The 22357-nt window shown below is 38.7% G+C and overlaps 2 protein-coding genes across 2 annotated transcripts in view; one reads left to right on the top strand and one right to left on the bottom strand.

Annotated features, from left to right (window-relative positions):
* LOC129753595 (uncharacterized) overlaps positions 1-22357 on the top strand; it is an 86121-nt gene that overhangs the window by 8564 nt on the left and 55200 nt on the right. The window lies entirely within an intron of this gene.
* On the bottom strand, positions 4686-10043 carry LOC129759276 (uncharacterized). The gene has a single exon (XM_055756693.1). The coding sequence runs from the start codon at positions 10041-10043 to the stop codon at positions 4686-4688; it is 5358 nt and encodes a 1785-aa protein (XP_055612668.1).

Here is a 22357-nt window from a genome sequence, read left to right as displayed (position 1 = left end):
GAACCCGTTTTTGGCATTTGGAATTTTTAAAGAAAGAAAATTGAACGAGAAAACTGAAGTTCTGCTACAAATAGGTCAAGTTATTATTGTATATCTTTATAAATTATTCTGTGAATTTTTCAATAGAATTCAACTCGATATTCACTAGAAATTTTACTTTCCTTATTACGAGTTGTGCCTGCCGGTCTAATTTTTGACAGACACGCTGGTCCAAGTGATATAAACCATAACAATTGCAATTCACACGTTTATCTTTCGAATCAATCGCTCAATCAGCTCCATATAATGGAGGAGCCAGAGGCTCAAATTTAGTTTGATGTAGCATATGCGCTGCTGCATCAACCGACCATCCCATAGAGCTTGTTGAATGAGCTGAGCACCAACACCTCGCTTCATTCACTGAAAACAAATGTACCTCTACACGAGTAGTTGGTTGGTGGTACCATACTTGGTCGACTTGGTCCCGGCTATTCATTCAAGTTTGCTAAATATGACTGGTGCTGGCTGGCTGATGACGACAACGATGGCGATGCTGACCAGACCATTGAAGTTGGGTTTCCGTTTCTTCGCCCACCTGTTTGCTCATTCAACACAGATTGGCTGGATTGGATCCCTCGGCTTCGAAATCTATGCATCAGAATATAGCACTCGACCATCCGTACAGTTATTTAGCAGCCGCACAATGAAATTGAACTAAGTCAAGGCAGTAGGTAAGACAATCTCACTTTAGACAACTGGCCACTTCTCTCGGTTCTCAACTTTTCGTCCAAAGTATTCGTTCGCTCTTCTGAATTCTCTGAAATCGCTATGAGTTTTGTTGCCAGTCATTTTCTTGACTGAATAAAAAAAATAAATCTGCCAATACAAACAGTAATCAGCTAATCAAAGACAACCATTTTAATTCATAAAATAGTGGTAAAACTTTACAAACAATCCAGATCACAACCAAATATTCTTAGATTTCAAATCCGACCTACTACCTCACATCATTGAAAAATGAAAAACATTATGCGAATGTTTGTTCAACGATATCTTATCGCTCGAGGGACTGCCATTACTAACTCGTCCTTGTCTCGTTGCAGCCGTTGCAGATGTTTACACAAAGTTTGTGGCAGATAGGTCTAATTTCACTGATCCAGGGATTTTAAATTTGTTTTCATTTACTAATTGAATCGATTAAAAAATTGGCTATTATTATTGGGTACACAGTTTACTGGTGATGGCTACATTTGGTATTTTTTTTAATAATCTAAAGTTTGAGAAATTCTTGCGTTTATATACTTAAAATCCAAAGGTGTTAGAAAATCTGTGAAATTACAAATTAATAAAATGTTAGAAAAACAGCTACCTTTGAAAATTCGTCAAAAATTCTTTGTTCCATATTTTGAAAATCTAGAGATGCGAAAATGTGCCAAAAAGTGTCAACTTTCAAATCCACTTTTCTAAATTTTGGCGGTCCATTGATTGAAAAATACGGTTTTACACCACTTTTTTACATTTTTTTATGGTCTCTGGATCTTAAAAAAATTCAAAAATATATATCTTTGTGTGCAACTTCAAACTTCAGATTTCTGAGAAACAAGAGAAATAAGGCGATTTCAAACAAAAGATGTCAAATTGACTCTCAAGACACTGACCATACTGACTGGACACTCGATTTCGTTTGTTGGATGATTTTTTCCAGCAGTACGCAATATCGATGCCAGAGTGCGCATTGATCACTTTTTATAAATTGCTATCTCAGTTGGAAAGTGTCACCCAACTTTCAAAGGTCAAATACGATACAATCAAGGTCTGATTGAGAGTTTTTTTTTGTCTAAGCTTATTTACAGGGTGCGTCTATGAAAAAAATGATGATACGAAACTAAAAATTTCATGAATCCATTGGGGGCCCCTGGGGGGAATTTGGAATTTTATTTGGATGCGCCGAAATAAAGATACAAGCCGCTAAACTTCTAATAGTGTGTCATATTGATACTCAAGAGCGGAAACAGAAAACCACGCCTCGTTCTGATTAGCGAGTTGACGATTTCTTGGAAAATTTGGTCAAATTTATTCGTAAGCTCACTCTTCTGTAAAACATGTTTTCCTCTGCCCCCGTCAACGAACTCCCTGAGTGAAAAACAAGGGCCGTTCAAATATCTCGTGGGTAGAAAGAGGGCGATTTTTGACCCCCTCCCCTCCATCGACAAACGCGGGTATTTGGTTGACCTCTACCCCCCGTCCGGTTCTCCATATTTCATGTTCTGTTTTTCTGTTTGAAAACAATGTTTTTTAATTTTATTTTGTCAGTTGATATTTAGCAATCAGCTTTCTTCTTCTTTAGGTTCAGAGAAGTCAAAAAAATCAAACAAAAAGAATAAATTCATGTTCATAGCTGATGATTTTATAAAAAAGGATAAGTATTTACTTAAGTTTGCTTGAAAGCGCGCCCGTGCGAAGGACCCATTCGTGGGAGGAGGGGCTTTTCAGAATTCAAATTTTGCTAAAAATAGTAAAAATGACGAAAATCACAATAAATAGAGAAATTGCTTTCTAAAACCAATTTTCAACTTTTGACAAACTCTCACGAACTCGAATAAATAATCAATTTTATTTCAAAAATTGATTATTTATTCAAATTTTTTGGATTTTGTCGATTTTTTTGGCCAGCACATTTTTACATATTTGAAGTCTATGTTTCCGAATACAAGAAAAGGGATATGAATAAAAATTTCGTATAAATCCAGAATTTAATGCTTTTGAAAAAGAATCATTGCAAAAAAAAAAAAATAATACATTGAACATAAGACCAGATTTATTAGAAGCGAACAAATCGAAAAATTCAGCGGTTATTTGAAACATATTTAATCGCGATTTTAAATATGTGCTCTCGATTCGTAAAATAAATCTATTTTGAACTTTATTAATGAATAAATTCAAAACGAATAGTTAATGATTGAATTTAATCAAATAAAAATGTGATTTTTTTTTCAACAGTGCCAGCTATCGAAGTCGGAGATTAAATAATTTTTCGAGTTATCAAAATAAAAGGTTTCAAAAGATTATTTTTGAAGTTCACATAAATAGCTTTATGTATTTCAATTAATCTTTAAAAGTTTATAATGATCAAATGTAGGTTGGGAACTTTATTTCTTGAATATTAAATAAGAAACTGATAAAAAAAAATTCTAAGATATGTTGTAAATATTGAAAGCACAAGCGCATTCTTATAAAGTTAACATTACAGTTTGAAATAAAGCTTACAAGTTGCTACTTTGAATCATTTTTTGAACTTTTTCAGATTAATTAAAATGATTTCAAGATTAAAAATAATGATCGATTCGAAAAAGAAGATTAAACTAATGAAAGTGGAGCTTTTATCAATTTTAAAGCCCAGTGTTGAGGATTCAGGGGGTAGCTTACCGGGTTCAAATTAATCGGAGGCTTTACCATTTGCTGCTTCCGTGACACAGCAATGAACAGCAACAGCAGCGGGTACACCTCGGGTGAGCCAATCAATTAGCGCTTTGTTCGCAGCTTCTCCACTGCCGATGGGTCAGGAGGAAGGTTTTGTTGTGCACTTAATCGGTCCACAATTCGTCGCACAGCACAATATTTGTCGTTACGGGTTTCGGATGCGATTTGGAAACGCAAATATACACCGAATTTCACGAATAAAACAATACTTTATTAATTTACTCGACCGACGGAACAAACAACACGGAGACGATGTTGCTGCCACGAGAATTTATTTTGACTGGTTTATGCTGACTTGTTGTTGTTGCATCAGCTGGTTGGTGAGTTACCGTTTCAAAACAGTTCATCCGGTAACTCACTGCTATGCTATTTCTTATACTAGGATGGTTCATTTTTTACATTTTACAATAAATAGAAAATAATTATAGAAATTTTACACATAACAATTAATTAATTTAAGGTTGCAAATATTGTTACTTTTCGTTTCGGTATTAGGTTTGGTAACAAACATTCCGGCCACCTTGAAATGGCACGGACATTTCAACATAAATTTCGGTGACATTGGGGAGCCTTCATCTGTTTCCTTTATCTTCGGCTGCGTGGACCAACGAGACGCATCATGGCACCAGGGGAAGCAGGAGGAGCGATTGGAACTGGGCGGTACGGACACCATCTGGAGCTTTGTTTTCTGTGGAACAAAGAGGATCCCAGTAGACCAACAAACATACAAATAAAGGATTGGAACCGCAATCACCTGGTGCTTATGGTTGTCATACAGGAGCTAACTTAGAGTGTAGCTCTACTCATTAAAGCTGCGACCACCGACTACTGCGTTCAATCAGCCGGTGCTAGGAGTATTTGATGGGAGGGGTTGTCCACCACACGAAGCCGGAAACGATGAAGTGCGACCACACTCGGAGCGTTGATTCTGCGGAGCAAGAAGGAACCCAGTAGCCCAACAAACAAATAAGGGGGTATTGGAATCGCAATCACCTGATTTTCAAAATTGTCGTACAGGAGCTAACTTAGAGTGTAGCTCTACTCATTCAGGCTGCAATCGGCGACTACTGGTTCTAGGAGGTCCGCAGTGTACAGGCGAGGACGACGACAAATGGTTCTGGGAAGCAAAGGGAACCAAGTAGACCAACAAACAACTTTTAAAAATATTGGAACCGCAATCACCTGATCCATGAAATTATGTACAGGAGCTGTCTTAGAGTGCAGCTCTACTCATGATTAGTTTCAGGAACTGCGGTGACCGGTTCTCCAACGGGCTGCTCATCAGCTGGATTGGTTTCGGGTTGTTCTGGTACGGGTAACAGGGCAAGTTTGTTGACACACCTGGAAACGACATCTCGCTTCGCAGTGCGTAAGGTGACCACTCGTACGATGCCGTCTTTCCCAGGATGAACGGCTGTGATGATCCCTAGTGGCCATTGGGCTGGCGGAAGTAGATCGTCTTGGATGATCACCATTTGGTTGGGCTGGATTACAGTTGATGTTCTACGGTGCTTGGTGGCTCGGGCTTGAAGCTGCTGCAGATATTCTGGGTACCATCTACGCCAGATTCGTTGGAACCGTTTCTGCGTGAGCTTCCAATGCGACAGTTGATTGTCCGGAACAGTTGTCACGTCTTCTTCGGGTGGAGATCGCAGGCTTTCACCGACAAGGAAATGTCCAGGTGTCAGGGCTTCCAATTCGTCGGATTCGGTTGGCATCGGGATCAAGGGTCTGGAGTTCAAACACATCTCCACCTCGGCTAGTAACGTCGTCATGTCCTCGTACGAAATGTTGGAGTGGCCGATTTCCCTCAGTAGATGGTGCTTCGCTGATTTCACTGCTGCTTCCCATAGACCTCCGAAATGGGGCGAACGAGGTGGTATGAAATGCCACGCAACTCCAGATTCTGCACACCAATCCAGGATGTTCTTGCGTCCTCCGTGTTCGGTTTTCAGCATCTGGTAGATTCTATGCAACTCGTTATTTGCACCTCGGAACGCAGTGCCATTGTCGCTGTGGATCTCGTGGGGAAAGTTTCGGCGGGCAGAAAATCGGCAAAGAGCAGCGATGAAGGCCGGCGTGGAGAGATCAGACACCAACTCGATGTGAACGGCACGTGTGGTAAAGCAAACGAAGATGCAAACGTATGCTTTCGTTGGGCCTCGGTTTCGGACGAGAGACTTGATGTAAACTGGTCCGCAATAGTCTACACCAGAAACGGCAAACGGTCTTCGGGGCGCAACACGAGACGTAGGCAAATCTGCGATGCTTTGCTGGATCATCTTTGGTCTGCATCGGAAACATTTGTGGCACTCATGGAATGTGCGGCGCACTAGATTGCGTCCACCAATGATCCAGTACTTTTGACGGATCGTGGCGAGCATTAGTTGTGGGCCGGCGTGAATTAAATTCTCATGATAATACTTCGCCAACAGGTTTGAAAGCGGGTGTTTCGCGAGCAGAACAACTTGATGTTTCGTAGCTTCCGGAACGGTTGCGTTGGCCAGAACTCCTCTAATCCGAATGACTCCATCTGATTCTAGTTTTGTACGGATGTACTTCAACTGGGATGAAGACGGAAGACGACCGGACGATGCTAGGGTGGCTAACTCCTCAGGAAAACACTGTTTCTGGGCAAGACGACACAGTGTCAAATCTGCTTCTTGCAGATCGGCGGTGGTAAGTGCTTGGAATGGGTCAATTTTCGTCTTCCGTGCAGCAGCTTTCAACAAGCGGAAGTATCGCATGCAGTGAGCGATGGAGCGCCTGAGTTTTTGGTAACTGGAGTACATTCCGAAGATACGATCTGCAAACTCGTCATCCTTCACGACAGCTGGAAGCGCGGCAACTGGAACTCTCATTTCACTCGTCGAACTGGTTTGGCAGGCTGACAACTCAGTTCGTGGCCACTGCGAAGGCGGTAACTGGAGCCATGGAGATCCAGTCCACCAAAGCGGATGATTGACGAGCTCAGGCGGACTTATTCCACGGGACAGAACATCGGCTGGATTCGATTCTCCGCGAACATGCATCCACAAATCTACATCGGTCGAATTCTGGATCTTAGACACTCGGTTGGCCACAAATGTCTTCCAGCGATTGGGCGGTGATTGTAGCCACTGAAGAACCGTCGAGGAATCAGTCCAGAAGAACACTTCGGCAGGCAACTTGAGAGCACGGTTGACCTTCTCGGATAGGCTGACAGACAGAACGGCTCCACAAAGTTCCAAACGGGCAATGCTATGGTGGCTCTTCAGCGGTGCGACCTTCGACTTCGATGTCAGCAATATGACACGGACGACTCCATTACATTCGGACCGAATGTAGCAGCAGCTGCCGTAGGCCTTCTCCGACGCATCCGAAAAGAAATGCAACTGAAAGGATGTGGCATTGGCGGAAGACACGTATCGAGGAACTTGGATCGTGGCGATGGTATCCAGCGTGCTATGAAACTCCTTCCAATCGGCCTGGTACGACGCTGGTAGTGGGCGATCCCATTCGAAAGATTCTCCGTTCTCTGTTCGAAGTCCCCACAAACGCTGCATGAACAGTTTGGCGACGGTAATAATCGGTCCAACCAAACCGAGTGGATCGAAGATCTGGGCGATGTACGACATTATCTTGCGCTTTGTGAGAACTGGAGCTGGCAGGGGCAATTGGACTCGAAAACGTAGAACGTCAGACCTTGTTTCCCAAACAAGTCCGAGCGTAGAGACAGCCTGATCGTCCTGCAGGCTGTGGATTGCGGATACGGCTAAATCTTCTGGAGGAATACCTCGAAGCGCTTCAGGAACATTGGATGCCCATTTCTTGAGTGGTAAACCGGCAGAAGCAGCTAGAGCGGATGCTTCTCGGCGGAGTTGAACGGCGGATTCGACATCTTCGGCACCAGTCAAACAGTCGTCAACGTAGAAGTCGTTCTTGAAAACTGGGGTGGCAACAGGAAAACGACTGACTTCATCCTCAGCGAGACGTTGTAAAGCGCGCGTGGCCAAAAATGGTGCTGAAGCGAAACCGTACGTCACAGTCTGCAGCTCAAACGTTGCGAGAGGCTCTTCAGGACTTTGGCGCCAGAGAATGCGTTGGTACGTACAGTCGTCCAGGTGCAGTTGTATTTGGCGGTACATCTTTTCAATGTCGGCTACGAGTGCGATTGGGTGGGTTCGGAAGCGCATAATGATCGACAGTAGATCGTCCTGGATAGTAGGTCCCACCAACTGCATATCGTTGATGGAGTAGCCGGTTGATGTCTTGCACGAAGCGTCAAAAACAACACGGACTTTGGTGCTTGTGCTTGACTCCTTGAAGACTGGATGATGTGGTAGATAGCAGTGGGGGACAGAGTCGTCTACTGGATCAGTCAACTTAATCATATGGCCCAAACGTTCGTAGTCGGCCATGAAACAAACGTAGGCTTCTCGAGTGGCAGGATCTCGCTTAAGTCTCCTCTCTAGACTTTGGAAGCGGCGCTCGGCGATGGATCTTGATTCACCAACACGTACCAGGGGGTCACTAGTGAGTGGCAATCTAACTACGAAACGACCGGACGAATCGCGAGTGGTGGTAGCACTGAACACTTCTTCACACTTTATTTCTTCAGCTGACAGAGCTTGGGACGGCAACAGAGATTCGAGTTCCCAGAACCTTTCGATGGATTGTTCTAGGTCTCGATCGATGGTCGTAAGATGGCATAACCGGGGTGTTACGGAGGAATTTATCGGAGCCGATCCGGATACAGCCCATCCAAAAACAGTCTCCACTAAAGTCGGCATCTCATTGCCGAGGGAAATCTTGCTGCCGCCGTGAAGTTCATGGTACACTTCTCCGCCAACGATGAGGTCAATGTCCGCAGGAATGAAAAAATGTGGATCAGCCAGGTCAACGTCGGGAATTTTCCAAGCAGCAACATCAATTCTCACTGTCGGTAGGCAAACTGTTGGCCTTTTGAGGATAAGGAAATCTAGCTTCGTGGCGTACTTTGTTACGGTTGAGCGAATCTTCGCTGTTAACTGGCGCTTGATCTGCTTGGATGATTCACCAATCCCTGAAACAGCAATGTCAACGGTAGAACGGCGGAGATCGAGAGTGTTGGCCAACTTCTTCGTCATGAAGCTGCACATGCTAGCGGAATCAAGCAGCGCCCGCGCCGGAATTTCCTTCCCCGTACTGTCAACCACCAAAAGCATCACCGTTTCTAACAAAACTGTACTGTTCGTTGCCTGAACAGTCATACAAACTTGTTGGCTCGAAGTAGATGGTTGCGGATCTGAATCTGGAGGAGCGGTGCTACGTTGTGGAGCTGGGAGTGGTGGATTCGACAAAAGCGAAGTTGGTTTCGGAACCGAATTGAAGTTGGTGGTCTTGATCGCATCATGGAGGAGAGAATGATGCTTTCCATTGCAGAAACGACAAGTGTGTCTGGAGGAACAGGATCGTGATAAATGGCCGGAATTGAAACAATTCCAACACAAACGATGGGATGTGACAACTTGCCGTCGGTTGTAGGGAGAGAAACTTGCGAATTTCCTACAGCGAAATAGATGGTGTCGTTCCGAACAAACTACACACACGGGTAAATCGGGTTTTGGATCAGACGCAACAGGATTGGCCACTAATCGGAACGCCTTCTTCGGTTGGGATCCCGTCATCCTCGCTGGAATAGTTTGCAGGTTGCGCTGTTCTTCTGAGACGATGGTCTTCAGCATCATCGCTCGAGAATACAGGAAATCGATCAACTCTTGGTAAGTGATGTCTCTCAGGTCGCTTGTTTTTTCCTCCCAGGCTCGAAGTGTCGTAGGATCCAGCTTGTAGCACAGTAGGTTCACTAGCGGAGTATCCCAGTAACCTACCGGCTCACCCAGTTTAGCCATGGCCTTCACATGGCGGTCAAAATCATCAGTCAACGTATGAAGATCCTTTGAAGACTCTTTCCTTAAAGGCTGGATGTCGTACATTGCCCTGAAGAGCTGTCGTTTCAGGTACCGCTGGTTATCATACCGCTTCATCAACGCGTCCCAAGTTATAAGATAGTTGTCAGCCTCAACGTTCACGGACTCGAAAGGTTTCTTGGCTTCGCCTTCCAAACTCTGAAGCAGGTACTGCAGCTTTGCAACCGCTGGAACATCTGGGTTCGAGTGCACCATGGACTTGAACGTGTCTCGGAACGACAACCATCGCGAAAAATCACCATCGAACCTCGGCAAATCTATTTTGGGCAGGCGTAGGTGAAACATAGCTGTGCTGGTTGGTGCGGTCGGCTCTGCTGATGTAGAACTGCTCAACCTTTTCGGGATATTGTTCAACAGGAATGCTTTCACCTCACAAAACCTTTCCTCGATGGTCGATCTCTCAGCCAAACGCATTTCAAGCCGGTCTGGCCCATCCCACTTCTCGATGACGGTTTGCGCCTTTTGAAACTGGTCGTAGATCCGATCAACTAAATCTTGTCGAACTTGAAGGCGCCCTGTGTCTCGATCAACGTTGAATTCCTTTGTAAACCTCTCAACATCCGACAGGTTTGTCAAAATAGCCTTGCGACGAATAATGGCATCCTCCACCCTTTCGTCGGATTTGGTTTTCGGCATGATGAAATACACAGACACTTGCTACCACCACTGTACGATAACGAAAACACAGCACAAAAAACGCAAACGAAATCCTTCCCGAACCGATGTACTGGTTTTTAACACGACGGCGGAAGTGTAAACCAATCGTACGATTAAATCCTTCCCGTCGCGGATTTACACTTCTACACGACGAAGAATGATACAAATCGTACGATTCAATCCTTCCCGTCGCGGTGTATCAATCTTTGATTCGAAACGGAACCGAGAATTGTGTGTTAAAATCGACGAAAAAATCCTTCCCGACGCGACACACAATTCTTTCGCGAAGACTGCCACCCACTCACACCCAATCGCATATAATATTAATCAATATTGCCAATATATAAGCCTCAGGTGCATAAGGACTGAATTTGCCAGAAGAATTCCAAGTCCAAAACTTTTTCGCCAAAAATCAATCAAATCCACTTTCCCAATTTTTGCTGACCGGTGTAAAACATCCACATAGCAGCAGGTCAAAATTAGCAGCTGTTGGTGGCTTTGTGCTGTTGGCTTGGCTTCACTTTGCGCTTTCTTGGCTCGAAAAACAATGTACAGCAGTACAAAAGGCAAGCAAAATGGCCCAACTTGATGCAGCCAACGCGTCGAGTAAAGAAAATGGTGTACTCACCGCTACCTTCCGTGTGGGGAATTCCTCCGATCCGGCTCGAAGGACCAATGTTGAGGATTCAGGGGGTAGCTTACCGGGTTCAAATTAATCGGAGGCTTTACCATTTGCTGCTTCCGTGACACAGCAATGAACAGCAACAGCAGCGGGTACACCTCGGGTGAGCCAATCAATTAGCGCTTTGTTCGCAGCTTCTCCACTGCCGATGGGTCAGGAGGAAGGTTTTGTTGTGCACTTAATCGGTCCACAATTCGTCGCACAGCACAATATTTGTCGTTACGGGTTTCGGATGCGATTTGGAAACGCAAATATACACCGAATTTCACGAATAAAACAATACTTTATTAATTTACTCGACCGACGGAACAAACAACACGGAGACGATGTTGCTGCCACGAGAATTTATTTTGACTGGTTTATGCTGACTTGTTGTTGTTGCATCAGCTGGTTGGTGAGTTACCGTTTCAAAACAGTTCATCCGGTAACTCACTGCTATGCTATTTCTTATACTAGGATGGTTCATTTTTTACATTTTACAATAAATAGAAAATAATTATAGAAATTTTACACATAACAATTAATTAATTTAAGGTTGCAAATATTGTTACTTTTCGTTTCGGTATTAGGTTTGGTAACAAACAGCCCAGATTTTAGAGTTCGAAATTTTAAGCTCTGAATATGTTGTCGCCATCAATTGAAATATGGGACCTGGAATAGACAAAAAATCAAACAAAGATTTTCCCAATAAAAATAAAGGTTTATAGGCTTCTAAGAAGATTATGTTTCAAGAATACGAAAATTTAGAATTCAAAACTAATGGAAAACAAAATTAAAATAGTAGAAAATCGTAGATTTTTTTTTAAATAATAAAAAAATGATGATGGAATGGTTTAGTTTTTCAATTTATTTATCCATATAGATTAAAAACGTCTTACCGTCTTTCCATTTAAAAACAATTTAAAAAAATCAATTAATTACTTAAAGAAACAGCTATTTCGGTTCCTATTTTTTAATGATTGATTTGGAAGATTATGGCGTTTTGAGCTTAAATATTTTAACACATTTCATCAATCACCTCTAGTTTTGGTTATATTGAACTAGGTGACCCGGTGTGCTTTGCTACACCTTTCAAAAACAAATGGTATTTTCAGAAATTATTTAAATTTTTATTGTTTTATTGGCATAATTTTAAATCAAATTCTAACATAATTCAAAAGCAACCGCAATAAAAAAGAGCTGCAGCTGGAGTTTTGAATTGCAATACAAAGATGACTAAAACTATTTTTTTGAATCATGACCTATAAGTTTGTGTTAAACATTTGATAATTTTTATCTGTTTCTTTAAGCTTCGCCCTGAGCTGGGAGGGTCTCAAATTATTCATACGCAAACAATCTAACTTATAAAATATGGTTATCTTTGCTTGATATGTTCTGGATTTATGCTAAGAAACTGTTAAGAAAGCCCCCGCTGTCCTTCCCGTCTCCCCCTGATGAATGGAAGTCGTGATCTTTAATAATCATACCCATTTTTTCGAACCCAAAAATCCTCTTATATCAACTATATATAGTTCCATTGGTTGATGAGTTTTCAAGCTTTAGAGCAAAATCTATATGGAGCCGCCCAAATCTTGCTTTATAAATTTGTTTTAAAGATCTGATAATATTAATCTGTCTGGAGGGTCCCAAATAAATCGTACGCAAACAATCTTACTTATAAAATAAGGCAGTTTTTTCTTGTTATGTTCTGGGTTTATGCTAAAAAACTAATAAGAGAGCCCCCTCCCCTGTCCTTCCCTTCACCCCCTGCTGAATGGAGGTCGTGGTCTTTAATAATTCTATTCTTTGATAAGTTTTTAAGCTTTACAACAAAATGTATATGGAGCCTCTTCCTTTCTTCCACTCTCTACACTGTAAAGCATAAAGGTCTATAACAATCGTAGGAAAATATTTCGTAATCAAGTACCTTTCCATGCCATTTTTGTTTTCATTTGTTGACTTCGTTAGCATAAATTGAGAACTTATGCTAACAAAATTGTATTGGGCTCACCTCCCTCCTCCTATGTACCTACTCACTGAAAGGAGGATGGTGTGTCAGATTATCATAGAATCATACTCAAATAATTTTTCCTTGTTAAGTTTTGTCCATTTCTCGGGTTTCGTAAAAAATAGTTAGATGTAAGCCTCCTCTTCCCTTCCTATATTCCCAATTCTATCATCCTACTGCAATAAAGGAATTGATTCGCATAGAAAAAGTATTTTTCGTACTCAAATACTTTTTCGTTCCAAATTTGGTTTCATTTGTTCGATTAATTCTCGAGTAATGCAAAAAAAATTGTATGGAAGCCCCTCTTTCCCCCTTATATCTTTCCGCTGAAAAAAGGTGGGGTTTCAATTTATAATAGAAACATTTCTCGTATCCAAATACCTCACATACCAAATATGATTCAATTTCCTCGATCAACTCTCCAGTTATATTGAAAATTGTAAGGGAGACCTCTCCTCCCCCTTTTCATTTACCTCTTTGAAGGTGTGAGGGATATCAAATATCCATAGGAGCATTGCTCGTACCCAAATATCGTTCCATGCCAAATTTGGTTTCATTTGCTGTTGTAGTTCTTGAGTTATGCAGAAAAAATTGTTTGAAACTCGATCCCTCTTTCCTTTCTCCCCGCTGGAAGAAGGAAGAAGTCTCAACAATCATTAGAACATGTAACGTTCCCAAATACCCGCCCATGCCAAATTTGGTTCCATTTGCTTAATTAGTTTTTGAGTGATTTAAAAAAATATAAAAGAGGCCCCCTCCCCCCTTTATATTTCCCTACTGGAAAGAGTGAGGGGCCTCAAATAATTATTGAAATATTTTTCGTATCCAAATACCTTCCCGTGCCAAATTTGGTTCCAATATCTTGATTAGTTTTCGAGTTATATGAAAAATTGTAAGGTAGCCCCCCTCCCCCCTTCCTATCACCCCACTGAGAGGAGGGAGGGATACCTAATATTCATAGAAATACTCTTCGTTTCCAAATACCACCCCATGCCAAATTTGATATCATTTGCTTGATGGGTTTTCGAGTTCTGCAAAAAATTGACTTTCGTTTGGGAGGCCCCTCCCTCCCTTCATGAGAGTGGGAGGGGTCTCAAACCATAATAGGAACCTTCCCCTGCCTCCAATACCCCCACCTGCCAAGTTTCAAGCAAATCGGTTCAGTAGTTTCCGAGTCTATAGGGAACAGACAGACAGACAGACAGAAATTCATCTATTATATAAAATTCTCTTGTAACGGTGTTTGTAGTACTACTCCTCCGAAATAACCCAAACCATTCGAATGAAATTATTTTTAGATTATTCTGTAGCCATGCGAATCGGTTTATATCGAATAAAAACAACAGAAAGTCGCATCAATTGTCCGTAATAATTAAATTTGTAGTTTTTTTAATAGAATAAAAGTCATGGCTTCCATTTTTTCGAGATTTTTTTCCTTTGGGGGGTTTGTTTTTCGTCTCCAAGGTCGAGGCGTCGTGAGCAGACGTCGTTAGAAGATAGTAACCATGGCATAGCACACTGATCAGTGAGGATATTTTGGCGCGTATTTCTCAACCAAGCATATTTTCAATGCAAGTGGTGGCGATATGAAGCCTTGATGTGATTTTTTTTGTTCTTGATTCCTAGCTCATTTCATTTCTACAGCACATGGTTATGAATGACGCCTAGATGTGACTCAGGTTGACATTTTGCTGATCGAATAAAACATATAATATTTGTTTGGCCAAAATCTGAAATTGAAAAGTCAAGCTCCATTTTTAGAGATTTTCTTTTCTTCGAGGGGTTTGTTTTTCGTCTCCATGGGCGAGGCGTCGCTAGCAAACGTCGTTGCAAGATAATAGTAACCAAAGCATTCTGTTCATTGATCGCTGGAAAAATTTAAAAATTAGGCGCCTATTTCTCAACCAATTACCTATATTTCTTATGCACGTGGGGGCGATATGCAACCTAGATGTGTTTTTTTTTCTTGCTTATTTGTACACAGCACATGGTAATAAATAACGCCTAGATGTGACGCGGATTGATATTTTATCGATCGAATCAAAATCAAGTAGTGAATTGTTGTCCAAAAATTATGAATTTGGTAAAGATAAATATTAAATAATGTTTGACACTTTGCGGACGTTTGAAAATAAGAAATTGGGAAGCTTTACATTCCATTTCGTATAATCCAATACGCCTAGAACGCTAGACACATTAACTAAACAAGAGTCTATTCTATTCTGTTTTGTTTATTTATACAGGATTTTAATCAACTTCGTCATTCGATCTCTCAAAAAGAGTCTGTTCTTTGAAATAGATTAGATAGGATTGAAGTTTTAAAAGACCGAATGAACTATTTGATTTTTTCGCAAACGTAAATTGAAGTTATCAATAAAATAATCTACTTTTTAATAACAAAAAGTGAGGACATGAATTTTCCGGAAGAATTTTCAATTAAGAAAGTAGACTAGAGCAAGTGCAAACTATCCAATTTTACAAAAAATGTATACATTATTTCTTCATCTTAAAATTGTTTGGCCCAAAAAAAATTGATTAAATAAACTTAACTCTTTCTTTAAAATCATTCACCAAAAAACTGTTTACACGTTTACTGTTTGTTTACACACAATTCAAGTACAAACTTAACATGAAAAGTGTATTTTTGTTTTACATATTTTGGCTATTTAGAAGAGATTTTTGATTCACTTTTTTGTTGAAAAGTTTTTTCGTGATTGATATTCCAGGAGCAGCAGATTTTTATGATGAACTTTTAATATGACCTGAAAGTGTTAAAAATAATATTAATTCCTGTAATTTCTTAGGTGGAATAAATGAAAACACGCATTTAGCTATGAAACATCTACAATTTAAGAATTTCATCTCCAAAAAAAAAGAAAGTCGCGAATGCCATAAAGATGGTAAAACGACTATAATCGAAACAAAAAAAAATCTCCAAAATGGCCAGAAAGGATATCCCGAGTGTTGAATCTGAAGCGGATATTAAAAATTATTATAAAGGTCTTTGTAAATCAAGGTCTTTTGGTTGAGCAGCATTCAGTGAAATTGAAGTACCAAGCATTAATTTATTCCGGAGAAAAACTTAGGATTTTTTTTCAGGGAATATGAAAGTTGAACTGTGGTGATTTTCGTTAGGATTTGACCGGTGTTTCATTTTAGAAAATTAAGATTTACAGTAAAAAAGACTCATAATTTTTATTAAAGTTTTGTTTATATGATCATTTCCAGGATACAAAATGAACTCATGAAACCATCGAAGCCTGAACAGATTATTTCTTTTCGATCTATTAAATTAAAAAAAAATCTGCTTTTCAATTAAATGTTATTAAATCTTAAATATATAACATAATCCTAAATGAAATCGCAGATCACACCCAACAATGTTCACGAAATTTTGAAATCAGAACTGCTTCAATTAAAATAATGGGTAAATATATCTAAACATATGTTTTCCTCTTTTCAAAACTAATCGTTTCTTTGATTCATTGAGTTAATGTTCAAAGAAATTAATTTGCATTTTTTGCTTGAATAAAAAAATGGAATTTGCAATACACAAAATCGTCAGATTTAATGCCATGACAAGTGCTGTTGACATTTTAAGTTGAAATGTGTAAAGTCTATAACTTAAGTATCAGGCGAATCTTTTTGGAAATGATTTAGGTGAAAATATGGATTTTAATTCAAACTGCTTCGAAGGATGAGGATGGTGAATAAAAAGCTGTTTGAGAATGGTTAGTAAAAAATCTTTTCTTATGGGGTGGGTAGACACATTTAAGTGAGTTATCTTTTCTTATGTTTTTTTATTTCTTCGGCTCTAAAAAAAATACACCATCCAAAACTAATTGGGAGCTGAAAGCGCTGCATTAAGCAAAATATTCTGCAAATACTCCAACAATTGTCCCGATAATAAAAACAATATAATAAAACGGAATAAATCTACTGAATGGAATACATCATGAAACATACATACATATTATCAACATGCAGTTATTTATTGAACAAGTTACAAAAATTGGATTTTAAAGACCCGTTGAGTTCAAATTCTTTGGTTTAATTTTGATAGAATTGAGCGGGTCGATTCGAGTAAAGGGAAAGAAGGGAAATGTAAAGAAAACTAGGAAAAATTGAAAATGGCCGCCAAGTTGAACATGGTAAGACGAAGTTTACCGGGTCTGCTAGTTTTTATATATATAGATTGACTAGCTGACCCGGTGTGCTTTGCTACACCTTTCAGAATCAAATGATGTTTTCAGAAATCATTCAAATTATTATTGTTTTTGGTATTATTTTAAATCAAATTATGACGAAATTAATAAGCAACCACTATAAAATGAGAGCTTCTGCTGGAGTTTCAAATTGCAACACAAACCATAACTTATATTCTCAATCTTGATTTATAAATTTGTTTTAAAGATCTGATAATTTTCATCTGTTTCCTTAAGTTTCGCTCTATAAAGAAGGGTTCCAAATTAATCGTTCGCAAATAATCTTACTTATAAAGTATGGTTGTTTTTGCTTGATATGTTCTGGATTTATGCTAAAAAACTGATTAGAGAGCCCCCCCTCCTGTCCTTCCCTTCACCCCCTGCTGAATGGAGATTGTAATCTTTAATAAACATTTTTTTTCGTTCCCAAAAATCCTCTTATATCAAATATAGTTCCATTGGTTGATAAGTATTTAAGTTTAAAAAAAAATGTATGGAGCCCCTTTCTTTCTTTCCCTCTCTACACTGTAAAGCATAAGAGTCTATAACAATCGTAGAAACATATCTCGTAACCAAGTACCTTCCCATGCCATATTTGTTTCCATTTGTTGGCTTCGTAAGCATAAATTGAGAACATATGCTAACAAAATTGTATTGGGCTCACCTCCCTCCTCCCATGTACCTTCTCACTGAAAGGAGGATGATGTGTCAAATAATCATAGAGTCATACCAAAATGATTTTCCATGTTAAGTATTGTCCATTTCTCGGATTTTGTAAAATAAAAGTTAAATGAAAGCTTCCCTGTTCCCTTCCTATATTCCATGCCATGCCAAATTTGGTTTTATTTAAGTAGTAAATTTTTGAGTTATGTATAAACTTGAAAGGGAGTACCGTCCCCCTTTCCGTTGTCTTCTTTCAATAGAGGGGTGATAACTTAATATTCATAAAAGTATTTTTCGTACTCAAATACTTTTTGATGATTATGATGAAATTTGGTTTCATTTGCTCGATTAATTCTCGAGTTATGCAAAAACAATGGAAACCCCCCCTTCTTCCTTCATATCATACCGCTTAAAAGGTACGGCTTCAATTTATAATAGAAACATTTCTCGTATCCTACACTCACATGTCAAATATGGTTCAATTTGCTTGATCAGCTCTCCAGTTATACTGAAAATTGTAAGGGAAACCTCGCCTCCCCCTTTTCATCCACCTCTTCGAAAGAGTGAGGGATACCAAATATTCATAGAAGCATTTCTCGTACCCAAATATCGTTCCATGCCAAATTTGGTTCCATTTGCTGTTGTAGCTCTTGAGTTATGCAGTTAAAATTGTTTGAAACTCCCCTCCCTCTTTCCTTTCTCCCCGCTTTAAGAAGGAAGGGGTCTCAAACAATCATTAGAACATGTCACGTTCCCAAATACCCGCCCATGCCAAGTTTGGTTCCATTTGCTTAATTACTTTCTTAGTTATGTTGAAAACTATAAAAGAGGCCCCTCCCCCCTTTATATCTCCCTACTGGAAAGAGGGAAGGGTCTCAAATAATCATAGAAATATTTTTCGTATCCAAATACCCTCCCATGCCAAATTTGGTTCCATTTGCTTTATTAGTTTTTGAACTATATAAAAAAATATGAAAGAGGCCCCTCCCCCTTTCAGCTGGAAAGAGAGAGGGGCCTCAAATAATCATTGAAATATTTTTCGTATCCAAATACCTTCCGATGCCAAATTTGGATCCAATATCTTGATAAGTTCTCGAGTTATATGAAAAATTGTAAGGTAGCCCCCCCCCTTCCTATCACGCCACTGAAAGGAGGGAGGGGTACCAAATATTCATAGAAATATTCCTCGTTCTCAAATACCACCCCATACCAAATATGATACCATTGTCTTGATGGGTTCTCGAGTTATGCAAAAAAAATGTCTTTTGTTTGGGAGGCCCCTACCCCCCTTCATGAGAGAGGGAGGGGTCTCAAACCACAGTAGGAACCTTCCCCTGCCTCCAATACCCCCACCTGCCAAGTTTCACGCAAATCGGTTCAGTAGTTTCCGAGTCTATAGGGAACAGACAGACAGACAGACAGACAGACAGAAATTCATTTTTATATATATAGATAACATGATAAATGAATCAAATTTGAGTGAAAACTACCATATTTAGCTTTGTCTGGATACTCTGGTTTCAGAGAAACAATAACCTACTCCCAGTCATTGGGGAAAACAACACTTTGCATTACATATTTGACGAAATTGCCAAATTAGGCCTAAACCAGGCTAATCATGTAAAAAATCAAGAAAACTGTTATTTAGATTTTCTTTTGACGAATATTCTTGAAGATTTCTGTGTGACAGAATCGTTGGATCCACTGTGGAAGAATGAAAAGTTTCATACAGCGATTGAATTTTCTCTTTTTATACATAAATACAATAGACCCAATGACTGCGAGTATGAAGAAGTTCTCGAATACAAACATGCAAACTATGCAAAATTTAAAAAAAATTACTTGTGTAAATTGGCAACACATGGAAATGTCGAATCATCAGTTAGTGCCTTTTATCATATTTTGAACAAAATCATTTTAGAAGACATTCCATTGAAGAAAAAACGACGCCATAGAAATACTAAACATCCAATTTGGTTTAATAAACATATAAAAAAACTTAAAAAATCGCAAACAGAAAGCACATAAAACGTACCGAAAGTACAAAAGCAGTGAAAACCTAGCCAATTATTTGAAAATATGCGAACTTATCTATCAATAATGCATTTGAAGAGTTCAATGCAAAAACCGAGCTTGAAATTAAGTCCTGTCCAAAGAACTTCTTTAATTACGTTAAAACAACACTTAAATCAGATAATTTTCCATCAATAATGCAACTTGATAAACATGTTGGTGATAACTCAGAAGAAATCTGCAATCTTTTTGCAAATTTTTTCCAAAAAATCTATACCACTTATTCGGAAGAAAATCGCGACCGTGATTATTTTGCATTTTATCCAGAATATCCTAGTTATATTGGAGTCAATTACCTTCATGAACAGGATATCTTGATGGGTTTGAAAAATTTAGACCCCTCAAAGGGACCTGGGCCAGATGGAATTCCTCCAGTATTTATAAAGAACCTTACCTTACCTTACATACCCTTTGTTTCAGCTATTTAATATGTCACTAGAAACAGGAATTTTTACCACAGTATGGAAAAGCTAATTTCTGGTTCCTATTTTTTAATCTGGGCGGAAAGCTGATGTACGTAATTATCGTGGAATTGCTATTATCTCTTGCATTCCCAATTGGCAATTGTGAATGAACAGTTTTTCCTTCAGATCAAAAACCGAATAACAGCCAAACAACATGGATTTTTCAAAGGTCGATCAACTTTCACAAATTTACTTGAATTTGCAGATTATTCATTAAATGCCATGGATAATGGGAATCACGTTGAGGCTTTGTATACCGACTTTAGCAAAGCTTTTGATCGTATACATATACCGATGCTTCTTTATAAGCTGCAAAAAATTGGAGTTGATGGGACTTCTGAAATGGCTTGAATCATATTTAACAAATAGACAACAAATAATAAAATTTAATGGAAAGAAGTCAAATCCCATTCAAGTCACTTCAGGTGTTCCACAAGGCTCACATTTAGGACCACTTCTTTTTATCTTGTACGTAAACGACATTACCTTCATCCTTAAAAATCTTAAAATACTCGTATACGCCGATGACATGAAGCTATATTTATAAATAAAAAACCATGAAGATATGAATTTGTTCCAGAATGAAATAGACATTTTCTACACCTGGTGTAAGAAAAGTTTACTCGAATTAAAAGTAAAAAAATGTAACTAAATATCATTTAGCCGAAAACTTTCATCTCCAAATATTGTAATTACACTAGGAAACCAGGATGTAGAAAGATGTAAGAAAGTGAGAGATTTAGGAATTATACTGGATTCCAAACTTACTTTTATTGACCACTATAACGCTATTATACATAAGGCTAATAGCATGTTAGGGTTTGTAAAGCGTTTCTGCTATAAGTTCAACGATCTTAAAAATATAAATTTCAAAATTTTAAGAAATATGAAAAGATATCATTATGAGTACTTCTGACATAAATGAAGAAAGTTTATTGAAAAAAATCCAACGAATCAAAGTCTTCGGGAAAGTTGATTTAAATTAAAACTTTAATTGTATTGTTTTCCAGTTTTGTCAAAAAAGTGTAGAAATTTCTTAAATGATTTTTTTGGTAAAGTATGGTATTTACAAGAAAAAGAAACACAAAATAAAATTTAGAGCTAAAATTGGATTGTTGTAGAATATTTCGTATCAGCATAAAATTTGTAATTTTATCTAACTTGTTTAGCTACACTTCTTAAAGAAAACGAATCCAAAAGACAAGTTATGGTTTTTGAGTGTCAAGATATCAATCAAAATTCCTGTTATTATTCCATCTACAGTCTGGGGCCGGACCTGTTATAACTGAAAGACACTCTTAGCCAACATCAAGACTTGTTGACTAGTGATTTAAATCGTGATTTAAATCATGATTTAAATCAGCTTAATTTAAATCAAATTCACCCTGCTTCCTACATTAAACATTTTCTCAAAGTTGTTTCGAGAACAAGCTCCTGTTAAAATCTAAAGTCTCTACCCTCATAACTAAATTGTATGGTAAATTCAAACAATGAAAGTTCAGCCCTGTCTTCTTCACGATTTTCTATATTTTCACGAATATTAAGTTCAAATGACAAGGGCATTCTTTAACGGAAAATAAAAAAAAATTCTACAGTTTTTTTAGATATCTACAAATTTGTAACTAACACTTAAAAATAGATTAATATTTTCCTGCAATCTGATAATTTTAAATTTTATATGACAAATCCCCAATCAAATTGATAAGCTAATTTGAATTTATATTTTGATGAATTTTCTACATCTATTATATAAAATTCTCTTGTAACGGTGTTTGTAGTACTACTCCTCCGAAGTTACGCAAAAGTTTCGAATGAAATTATTTTTAGAATATTCTGTAGCCATGCGAATCGGTTTATGTCGAATAAAAACAACACAAGGTCGCACCAATTGTCTGTTATAATTAAATTTGTAGTTTTTTGAATGAAATAAAAGTCATGGCTTCCATTTTTTCGAGATTTTTTGTTCCTTTGGGCGTTTGTTTTTCGTCTCCAAGGTCGAGGCGTCGCGAGCAGACGTCGTTAGAGGATAGTAACCATGGCATAGCATACTGATCAATGAGAATATTTTGGCGCGTATTTATCAACCAAGCACATTTTCAATGCAAGTGTTGGCGATAGGAAGCCTTGATGTATTTTTTTTTTGTTCTTGATTCCTAGCTCATTTCTACAGCACATGGTTATGAATGACGCCTTGATGTGACCCAGATTGACATTTTGTC

The sequence above is a fragment of the Uranotaenia lowii genome, chromosome 1 (assembly GCF_029784155.1).
Source record: "Uranotaenia lowii strain MFRU-FL chromosome 1, ASM2978415v1, whole genome shotgun sequence".
Taxonomy (NCBI): Eukaryota; Metazoa; Arthropoda; class Insecta; order Diptera; family Culicidae; genus Uranotaenia; species Uranotaenia lowii.
Note: the sequence above shows the minus strand (reverse complement) of the source record. Positions and strands in the feature narration are given on the sequence as shown.

Bases quoted from the DNA above. Each gene is read 5' to 3' on its own strand.
- LOC129759276 (XM_055756693.1), bottom strand. From the start codon at position 10,043: ATGCCGAAAACCAAATCCGACGAAAGGGTGGAGGATGCCATTATTCGT.